General features: G+C 40.7%; 1 protein-coding gene across 1 annotated transcript in view; it reads left to right on the forward strand.

The window, feature by feature from the left end:
- Positions 1-575: 575 nt before the first annotated feature.
- TGFBRAP1 (transforming growth factor beta receptor associated protein 1) overlaps positions 576-11646 on the forward strand; it is a 30179-nt gene continuing 19108 nt past the window's right edge. Inside the window, exons 1-2 of the mRNA XM_010169320.1 lie at positions 576-1260; positions 10692-10886. Of these exons, the coding sequence (XP_010167622.1) occupies positions 576-1260; positions 10692-10886 (880 nt within the window). The remainder of the gene's footprint in view (positions 1261-10691; positions 10887-11646) is intronic.

Consider the following 11646-nt stretch of genomic DNA (forward strand, 5'->3'; position numbering starts at 1 on the left):
AAAGGCATGTATTTCTAATTGCTGGAGAGTAAGCAATATAAAGTATGTGTTAAAATTGAATACATCGGATATTTAACAGCGTGCCTATGTACTAATAGGCCTAAATTGAGGGTAAAGCAACATGAGGCATTAACTTGTACTAGATGCCTTGTGGCCTCTCTAGAAATCTGAGAGCCAAAGCTTGTATCTTTGCATGTGCAGATGATACAAACCTGTACATGGCAGGTTTATAAATCACCAAATACTGTCAGGAACCACTTGTAGTGCCAAAGTATCTGAGAGAGACAGTAGTATGCTGGTTACTTGTGGAGAAAGCATCACTTCAAAATAGCTGAGTGCTTTGTGAATCTGCTTTGGAATAGTCTTGAAGTGGAAGCTCACAATTTGATTCATTTCTGTGGTTATTAGTGTACTCGTTCTGGCTTGTGCAGTCAGGTTGGAAATAGACTATTAAAAAATGTAACAATGAAGTTTTTGTGTCAGTGAGTGTTAAATTGCTACCTCTCTTATCTGATGATGTCTGTGGAGGTAAATAGTGTTTTTATTCTCTTTAACCAGATCACCCAGAAGACACAATGAGTGTTAAAGCTTTCAAGCTTGTTTCTGCTGTTGAGCGGGAGATGTTAATGGGAGACAAGAGTTACATCAACATCGAATGCATTGAGTGTTGTGGGAAGAACCTCTATATTGGAACCAACGACTGCTTTATCTACCACTTTCTGTTGGATGAAAAGATCTCAACAGCTGGAAAAATAACTTTTGCTGCCACCAAACAACTGCACAAATACCTGGGCTTGAAGAAGCCTGTGAGTGAGTTGAAAGCAGCCTCTGCCCTCACCAGGCTTCTTGTGCTTTGTGACAACACAATAACACTAGTTAACATGATGAACTTGGAACCTGTCCCCACTGGTGCTCGAATCAAAGGAGCTGTGACGTTCACGTTGAATGAGAACCCTGTGAGCGGGGATCCTTTCTGTGTCGAGGTCTGCATTATCTCGGTCAAGCGGCGGACCATTCAGATGTTCATGGTGTTTGAAGACCGAGTACAGATAGTGAAGGAAGTGTTTACTCCAGAGCAACCCTGTGCTGTGGCTGTAGATGGTTATTACTTATGTCTTGCACTTACCACACAGTATATAATTTTGAATTATAATACTGGTGTCTCCCAGGATCTATTTCCTTATTGCAGTGATGAGAAACGGCCAATTGTGAAAAGGATAGGCAGACAAGAGTTTCTCTTGGCTGGTCCTGGAGGCCTAGGTGAGACTAAGAATCTTTCTTTTTTTCTTTTTTTTTTCAGTTTTTTTTTTCACTTCTCTCTCTTAATTTCTCCCAATTTGGGAAGCAATGCTTAACGAATTGTTTTGTGCACAATAATGGTAATTTTCTTCACAGGAACAAGTGGAATGTTGAGATAAAAGGTAGATGGTAAATTTCTGGTGCTAAGTATTATTATAACTCTCCTGCTTTTTTAATGCACAAAAATCTGTTTATTCACATTTTAATCATTTCTGTAGAAAGCTTCATTTCTGTATGGACAGTTAACAGTAGTAGTGTCTTGCAGCCCAGAGAAAAAAAATGGTTGGTACCAAGTGAAATTTTAGAGGCTGATAGCCTCTCTGTCGTGACTAGCTGGACTGGGTTTGAGGAACCCCATGTTGCTTATAAAATTGTTAAACTAGTGTAGACAAGGTATTTTTTTTCCTCAGTTGCTATTCAGAGGAGTTCACACCAAGTCTGTTGTATAGATTGTAAGAGATTCACAAATAGATACGTTGTGCTACAGTGCTAGTAAGAAATGTTAGTGCAAATAAACTGTATCTGAACTCGTGTAGAAGTAAACTCTGTCCTAACTGTAAATGTTGGCAGATACTACCCAGTTTTTATGCTTCTATTTCCTTAATTTTTTAAATAGTATTTTTCAGCTCCGTATTACAGAAAATGACATTTTAAGTATTGCAAACCCAAAGTTAGATTGTGTGAAATAATTCTCTTGTCTAATAGACAGATGATTGTAAGGACTACTGCTGCTGTAATCTGTCTAAATCAACAGTATGCTGTGAGGTCAGTAATCTTGAGCTTTTTTTGAAAAGCTGCAATATCCCAGAGCTGACAGATCACAGGCAAAATGGTTTCGTGCTGTTTGCCACATGACTCTCCATTTAGGAGATGCTGTGTATCTATCTTCCCTGACACATTAGGAGTAGCACGGCACAGAGGTCACAACTATTTAGGTCCTTAATTCAGGGATCTGCATGGGTGTTGGTTTTTTAATATAAATTCCAAAGAAAAGCAAGAGTGCAATCAGTTGTTTATACTGAAGTTCTGTCTTGTGACTAGAATGTGAGATGCACATCAGTGTATCAGTTTTTCTAGAAAGAAGTAGAGACTCATTAAAATATCAGTTTATGCAAATTAAAGGTGTTCCAAGATGAACTTGTTTTTTCAGACATAGGCCTTTTCTAAGTCATCTTTATTGCCCACTTCTTAAAACTGTTAGTTACTTGCAACGTGGACATTAACTGTTTTAGTAGTGCTGTGAAAGTTAAATTTGTGAATTGACTGTTTGAAAGTATTCCCTTTTGATGTGTTTCTAAGGAGATCCCTTTCTTACTTTAATCTTTATCTTTTTAGGAATGTCAAACTAGGTTCTGTTCAACTGATTCATGTCTTTTTTTATTTAAGAGGAATAGATACACTTTTAAATGCACTATTGTATTTAATTAGAAAGCAGAATTTTATTTAGTCTGACTGTTGCTTTTATTTGGTGTCCTAGAAGAGAGCTATACAATAAGACCTGTACTCAGAAAATCCAACATCCTTGTGTAAGCAGATTGCCCTGGGGTTAAAATACCAGATATCTGGTATCTTAAGCAAATGCAGTTCTGCAGCTCTGAACATGCTATAATCTTGCCTTTTTCCCGTAATGCAGGCAAAGTCTACCTTGTACTAGCTCAGAAACCTTACAAAGACTGCTTGCTATGGATTGTATTGTTTTTCCTTGCCTAATTCAGCTTGTGGGTTTTGGGGTTGGTTTTTTTTTTTTCAGTCATCTGTTTTCTGTTCCCTCCCCACTGTTGTTTTGATTATTATTACCCATCTTGCTGTTCTTCCTTAGTAAAACCCTTAGTGTCTTTAACACTTGTCTCTTTGAAGTTGCAAAGATGGTCAAGCACCTTTATGATATATGTGTAGTATGTCTTGGCATTTGAGGTAGGCCTCTGCTATACAGTGAATGGACTTGAAAAGGCTTGGTGTAAATCTTCAGTTCTAATTTTGGTTTGCTTTTGTATGTCTTACTGGTTAAGACGTGCTTGTTTGGCACTTGGTAGAGCATCTATGCTAAATTTAGCTTCTCTTACTGAGGTGGATGGATTCTGCATTAATAGATTTGGCTCTATAGTGTTTGAAGCATTTTATCTGGATTAATTTGCTTTTGAGTTAAGACTGGAATTTAGAATGGCAGAAAGCAACTGCTTAAAATAGTAATCATAAAGTAAACCTTTTTTGCGTTTCTTGGGTATGTAACCTTTTTCCTTACCTGGACTCTTTGAGTTTAAAACTGATCATTGGAATTGTTGATCCACAGACTTGGCTGTTTGGTACTGTGTTGGGCCCAATCTTTCAAAGGGAGGAAGAACTTCATTTTTGATGCATCTTCGTTCTGTCCAGTAGTTAGTTCATTCAGAATTGAAAATCAATTCTTTCTGATGATGTATGAAAATATGCTTACCAAAATTCAGTTTTCCATTTCATGAAGCTCTGTTGCATGTTTCTAATCAGATTTCCTGCTGTACAGAGGCTTTAAGTTTTTTAAATTTCAGCAAACAGTTCTTGCATATTGGCACAGGGCATGCTTCCTAGCACCTGCTGGAGCAACTGCCCTAAAACATCTGAGACCTCAGCTCAGACTGAGCTCCCAAAGGAGGGTGCAGCTCTTCAGATCTTGAACTGAAGGAAGCACCTGATGCCTCTTGCTGAGACTGGAGCAGGGGGAAATTTTGTCCTCGCCTGTAGGAGACATGTGCTTGGTTGAGGATGTGTGTTGCCAAGTAAAGGAGATGCAGGAGGAGGTCACCAGAGTGCACGGCATCAGAGGTGACAAAAAGGAAATTGAATCTTATCCAGGACTCGGGCACGAGCCTGAACCCCCAGCTGTACTGAGGGAGGGGCGAGCTGAGTCTCTGCTTGTTCTGTGGTGGCAAAGGCTGGAAACTTGTGACTTCTCAGGAAAGGAAGAACTCTCCTTTTCTGCCTGTGGATCTGCATCTATAGAATATGTTTGGTGCTCTGGTAGCAGATGAGAAGCAGGAAGCTCTGTCCAACAAATCATCTGAGCTTGTGCAGTGCAGTAGCACCAGGAGGAATTAGTGAGTAGTAGTGGTGGGAGACTCCTTATTGGAGATGGAGATGTGCTCAGCAAGCCTGCTGGTGAGGAAGAACAGCTTGAGGAAGAGTGGGTGGACAGTGCAGGTCACCAACTGGTTGCACAGCTGGTGGTGACGAGGGATTTGGCTTTTATGACTATGGATCCCTATTTAGGGAAGAGATGGGATCTGCCAGGCCAAGTGAGGCAACAGTGTTTTTGTGAACAGACTGACCAACCTGGGAGGATGATTTTAAACTAAAAATGGTGGTTGTAGGCTGGGAGGGCAAGGAGTGCAGGATGACATGGATGAGAGACTTTGTAATCAACAAACAAGGCTGAAGAGGCGTTGCTTCAGGCATGTGCCTGCAAAGAAGTGTGTACAAAACAAGGGGATGGTGAAAGCTCTCTCACTTTTCCTGGGAAATTGGCACAGCTGTGTTAACAGCTGAGGTGAGGGTTACCCATTACATGAGAGCAGCAGGAAGGTGTGGTGATGTTCCCTGGGTCAAAGGAGGGGGCAGCTGAGAGTTTATGGATTAGGGGGCAGACTAACGTGGGTGACATTGTGGTGAGTCTGCTACAGACCACCTGTGGTGGTTTTAACCTGTCCAGCAGCCAAACACCACGCAGCAGCTTTCTCACCCTCCCCTGCCCAGGGAATGGAGGAGAGAATCAAAAGGGTAAAAATGAGAAAACTCATGGGTTGAGATAAAAACAATTTAATAATTGAAACTAAATTAAAATAATAATAATAACAGTAATAATGGAATATACAAATGAGTGATGCACAGTGCAATAGCTCACCATCTGCCAATCGATGCCCAGCTTGTTCCCTGGCTAATGATCCTAGAGCAGAGACAATTCTGAAACTGAAACCACAATCCCTGAAGAGAGAGAGAGAGCCCCAGCAAACTGACTTTCAGGCCAACTCTAATTTATATACTGAACATGACATTATAGGATATGGGACATCCTGTTGGCATATCCAAATGCCAGTCTGGCTCTGTTAATTTCACTAGACTCTCTCCCAGTTTCTTCTGCACCTGCAGACTAGCAAAACATGGGAAGCTGGAAAGTCCTTGATTTCTCAGCAACAACTAGAAACATCAGTATATTATCAACGTTCTTCTCATAACAAATCCCATGCTGAAACCAAAACACAGTGCTGTTCTAGCTACTGAGAAGAAAATTAGCTCTGTGCCAGCTGAAACCAGGACGCCACCTTGTCAAGAAAAGGGTGTAGATAAGGTCTTCAGATAACAGGAAGAAACCTACAGTTGCAGGCCCTGGGTCTTAGGGAGCAGTTGAACCACTCCGGTACCTGCTGGAGAGGCAGCACAGTAGGCAGCAGGGCACAAGCAGTCCAGGAGATTTCTGGGGTGCATTAGTTTTAACTTCTTGACACAGGTGACTGAGGAACTGGTGAGGGGATGTGATCTGTTGAACCTGATTAGGGATATGAATGTCAGAAGGGCAGTCTTGCTGCAGTGTCCATGAGATGGTGAAGTTCAGGATCCTGAGAGAAGGGAACAAGGCAAACAGACCACAAGCCTGGGCAGCAGACTTCAGCTTGTGCAGGATCCTGCTTAAAAGAATCCCACAGGATATGGTCCTGGAGAAAAGGCCTACCACCTCCAAGTTCAAGAGTGGTCCATCCCAATGGACAGGAAAACAAGCAAAGGTGGCAGGAGGCCTGCATTAATGAACAAGCAGATCTCAACTAAACTCAGATATAAAAAGGAAGCAAATGAGGGCAACACAGGGCCAGGTGACCTGGGAGGAATATAGAGACACTGTGCAAGCATGTGGGGACGGGGTTAGGGAGGCCAAAGTCTATCTGGCATTGACTGCTGAGCACCATGAAGAGCAACATAAAGAGCTTCTACAGGCATATCGACAGCAAAGGAAGGCTCATGGATGGCTGCTGCTGAGCAGAGTTGGGGACCTGATGCCAAAGAACATGGAAAAGGCTGAGGTGCTTAATGCCTTCTTTACCTCAGTCATTACTTGTATGACCTTCCTTCAGGAATCCTCGGCCCTTTGGACCAGTGGGAAAATCTGAAGCAACAAAAACCTGCCCCTAATAGAGAAGGGCTGGGTTGTGGAACATTTAAATAAACTGGACAGACAAATCCATGGGACCTGATGAGAATGCACCCATGAATACTTGAGGATGGTGCTCAGTGTCATTGTGAGGCCACTCCTGATTATCTTTGAAAGGTCATGATGATCAAGGGACGTTCCTCAGGACTGGCAGAAAACAAATGTCTTTGCTCCTGTCTTAGATGAGCAAGAGAAAGGATCCAGGGAGCTACAGGCTGGCCAGCTTTACCTTGATCCCCAGAAAGGTGATGGAGAAAATCCTAGAAGTTATTTCCAAATGTATGAAGGTCAAGAATGTGATTTGGAGTGATCAACATGGATTTACAAAAGGTAAATTGCCTGACCAGCATGATAGCCTTCTATGATTAGATGCCTAGGTGGTGGATGAGGGGAGAGCAATGACACTAACTTCAACAAGGCTTTTGACGCTGTCTCCCATAACCTCCTTGTAAACAAACAGATGAGGAATGAGCAAGAGAAACTGTGAGGGGGATTGAAAGCCTGGCTCAAAAGTTTGTAGTCAGCAGCCCAGAGTCCAGCTGGAGGCCAGTCACTGGTCATGCACCCCAGGGGGACAATAGATAAATCTGGACTAACATCTTCATTAACAACACGGTTGGCGGGGCAGAATGCATCTTCAGCAAGTTTGTAGATGATACAAAACTGGGAGGAGTGGCTGATACACTAGAGGATTGTGTTGCCATTCAGAGAGATCTCAACAGACTGGAGAAGTGAGCTGACAGGAACCTTGTGAAGCTCACCACAGGGAAATGTCAAGTCCTGGACCTAGGGAGGGATAACCTCATCCACCAGTGCAGACTGGAGGCTGACCAGCTGGAAATCAGCTTTGCAGGGAGGGACCTGTGGGCTCTGGTGGACAAAGTGACCATGAGCCAACAACGTGACCTTGGGGCAAAGAAGTCTAACAGCCTCCTGGGCCTACTGGCATTTAGTGGTAGACTTGATAGTGTTAGATTAACAGTTGAACTCCATCTTACGGATCTTTTCCAACCTAAATGATTCTATTGGGAAAAGCACTGACAACAGGTTGAGAGAGGCAGTTTTTCCCCTCAAACATGAGAGCATGTTTGGAATGCTGGGTCCAGTTCTGAGCTCCCTGAAATGGCATGGGCATACTGGAGTAAATCCACTGAAGGACCAGAAAGAAACAGTGATTGGAGCACTTCATATGTGGAGAGGCTGAGAACGCTGGGACTCTTTAGTCTGAAGAAGAAAATGCTTGCAGAGATCTTCCCAACATTTATGGGGAGGGTAAAGAAGACAGAGCCAGGCTGCTCAGTGGTAAAGGATGAGAGGCAGTCGGTACAAACTGAAATACAGGAAATTTTACATAAACATAAGAAAACGAATTCCTCATTGTGATGGTGGTCAAACCAGGAAATGGGTCTTGGAGAGGATATGGAGTCTCTGTTCTCAAAGATACTCGAAACCTGACTGAGATCTTGAGCAGCTGGGTCTAGCTGACCCTACTTTGAGCAGAGAGGTTGGACTAGACAGTCTCCAGAGCTCTCTTCTTGCTTCAACTATTCCATTACTTTAATGAGTAAAAAGTTACAAACTTTACATACCTAATTTTAGTTTATTCCTTTTGTTTTTCCAGAATAAACTCTTGTCAGAGGTGCCTGGTTTGAACTGTTTTACAGTGATTGAGTTGGGGAGCTGAGCCTTACAACTTGCAATAAGCACGCAGGCACTAAGCAGAATGATTCACAGAAGGTTATGCAGTGCCTCTTATCATAACTGATGACACTGCATAAAGCAGGGTAGTCAACAGTAACCAGCATGTTCCTTTCTTGTTTCCACCCACTCTAGTGTTCTTCATGCTGTCAGCATTTATGAAAACTAGAAGTTTTCATATTCCTCTTTAAACAAGTAATAATAATAATAATAATAATAATAATAATAAAGTTTTTTATTTCAGTTTTTACAGATATTTTCACGAAGAAGCTTTTTGTTTTAAAACAAACAAATTTAAAAAGAAATCTATTTGCACAGACTACTGAGTAACCTGATCTAAGTTGGTCCTGCTTTTGAGTGTGGGGAAGCTGGACTTCATGTCCTTCAGAAACCCCTTCTGACTTAAATTATTCTATGATTCTATAAATTTTTAGATCTCTTGGTGCTGAACGGTGTAGCTGTGTTTTGGGTAACTCTCGTAACCTTTGGATAGTGTATGCATTTTTAATATGGAATTGATTACTGGTTTCATCTCAGTTTCATCAAATGCATTCCTGTACTATAAAAATCCATGGTTTCTGATTGTAGTTGTCATATTTATTGATGTCCTGAGATGAGAGCTGGATGAAGACAGGAAATGCATCATTCTGCCACAGAAGCTCTAGCTCATGAGGGCAGAAGGATATAGAGAGACACTGACTTGGAAAAGTACTCTGCATTGTTCTCCATACCCTTTCACTTCCATAAAGGATTTTTTAAATTGCCTAAAAAAAGAGCTGTCATTTAAAAAAATAAAATAAGGTTTTATAATATTTTTTGAGAATGTCAGAGAAATATAAAATTCTAAGAACTAATATTTCAGATATAATTAGCCCTGAGTTTGCTACTGGTTAGTATGTATTTAACTTTTCTCCCACTTTTTGAAATGGTATTAAAGCACAGAGTAACTACTGGAAGGCATTAAAAATGGATAGTGCAGTCTGCTTGGCATAAATTCCACTTCTGATGCATAAGAATATCAAGATCTATAGAGGAGATTGGGAATTATATATTATGGCAAAAAAAAAATATTTTCTTTAAGGCACTCTGTTTGACAAGTTTATCATCATAGTGGAAAAGCCAATGGCATTACTTGCTAATAGTCAGATGTGAAATTTTAATTTTGTGTTGCACCCTCAGTCAAGGGAAAGGAGCTGATCATTTCAAAGCTGCTACAAAGGATCCAGAAACTTTGTCTCTACACTGTAGTTCTGTAAAAATCTACAGCCTTCTGTCTTCCTCTTCCCTCGCCCCAAAGATGGTCTTCCTACCCAGCTACCCTTACCTCATTATCCTCTGTTTGGAAGGTATTTTGTAAATTAAATAACATAATCTTTTAATCTCCTCTGTCCTTTAGAGCTCAGGCTTACTCTGTCAGCTGTCAAGTGGCTTATTCCTGAAAAAAAAATTCATGGATGTATCTTTTTAATGGCATGAAAGTACTGGTTTTGAGGGGTATGCAGTCATGTTTAGAACAGAAGTTTACATAGTGCTTCACTATGGCTCAGCTGTCAAAGACTTGCTGAGCTAGGCCTGAAAACTTTGTCTGGAGTTTTCCTTCAATTAAAGTCTCAGGAAGAATTGAGGAATACTAAGTAGCGTAAATAGAACCAGTGGTGTGTGATCCAAAAGCAAGTCAAACTTCTGTTAAACTAGGAGAAGGAGGACAGAATCAACAGCAGGAAAGAGAGTGGCGAAGAAAAGCCCAAATTCACTGAAGATTTAGTGTGGTTATTTTGAAGACACCATAGGAAGTATCTTTGGGATATTTAAAAAGTCTACTCTGTGCTTGGCTTTTGGGAAAATACGCTTTATACACAGCCTCTGCATTTTCTTCAAATTCCTGAAAACACAGATGCCTCCCAGGAGGTGACTTGTCCCAAGGAGCCAGACCCTCATTCTGTGAAAATTTTGCTGTAGCAGAAATGAAGAAGTTTAAGTAAATGATTGTCTGTTGACTAAAAGACTCTTCAGACATTTGACACTACAAGGAACAAATATGCCTGTATTGCCAGATAGATCAAGCAGCTCAGGTCTGCAGCTCCTACTAGGGCAGTAATGTTTGAATGCTGGCTCTCACTGAATGATAGTGTTTTGAAATTAATTCAAACTACATGGCATAATTCCTATTAAAAAAAAAAAAAAAAAGTCGGGAACTTACTAAACTTGAATAATTTTTGTTAGTTTCTGTCAGTATGGTTTTCTTTGTTAGTTTTCTTTCAGTTTTCCTCTTTTTTCAGTTTTTGGTCTTGTCTGTTTCTGCGATGAAGGAGAAAGAAAGACAAATTTAAACTGAACTAACCATCAGGTCTGTAAGGTCTGGGGAGATGTGATGTGCTGTCATCATGCCACCTGATGCTGCATCTGTTCTTTTTATTACCGCATCTTTTTATTTCTGTACCTTAGTACTCATACTTTATATCAGGTAAATAACAGTCTTCAACTAGCATGAGCCTCAGGCTTTGTTTTTCCCTTTTTGTAGGCATGTTTGCAACTGTAGACGGCATTTCACAGCGTGCCCCTGTGCACTGGTCAGAGAACGTGATTGGAGCAGCTTTGTGCTTTCCTTACGTGGTTGCTCTCGATGATGAGTTCATTACAGTGCACAGCATGCTGGACCAGCAGCAAAAGCAAACCTTGCCTTTTAAAGAAGGTCACATTCTACAGGACTTTGAAGGTATTTAAAAAGGACACTTTTTTGCATCAGTAATTCTGGAACAACCTCAGCTGTGGGGGCAGTCACTTCAGTTTGTTTTTTAAACAAAGTATCTAGCAGGCATATTAACTGTTGAAAGTTATTGAAAATGCTTTCCTGATTAAATTCCTGCAGGCTATGATAGGAAAGCTTTAGTCATCCAAAATTTGACACTTCTAAAAATAATGTATGCTGTAATTGTCAAGTTAATTGTCTGGTAGAAGTCTGTAAGACTAGAACTTTTTCTTGCAGCATTTCTTTCAGAGGAGCAATGTTAATTTAATGCTATGAGTCAATATTAAGAACTCTAAAGTGTGGAGTACATTACGTTGCTATTTTTTTCCAGGAGAGCTACAAAATCTGGCACTATGAGCTGCATGTTACTTGTTACCCTTGATGTACAGCTTAGAACTTTCTAATGTCAGCCTGTGGAAATACCTGGCTTTTAAAAGTCCCTATTCTCTGGAATCTGGGCAGTGGTTTTGGTGGTGGCCTTTACAGCTTAGTTCATCATGAGAGATCATAGCCAGTTTCATTTACTCAGAGTAGAACAAAATCTGTGTAAATAAATAAATAAAATTAACATAATCTCTGTATTTCTGAGGTGCAATTTACAAGTAAACTGTGCTGTCTAGTAAATATGGTAACAACAAAGATGAGTTTTGACACTTAAACACTGTTTAAGTTCTTGTATCTTAAATAGTAAATCTTAAAGCTTATTTCTGAAATGGGGGGGGGGGGG

Source organism: Antrostomus carolinensis, unplaced genomic scaffold (genome assembly GCF_000700745.2).
Source record: "Antrostomus carolinensis isolate BGI_N321 unplaced genomic scaffold, ASM70074v2 scaffold6076, whole genome shotgun sequence".
NCBI classification, from domain to species: Eukaryota; Metazoa; Chordata; class Aves; order Caprimulgiformes; family Caprimulgidae; genus Antrostomus; species Antrostomus carolinensis.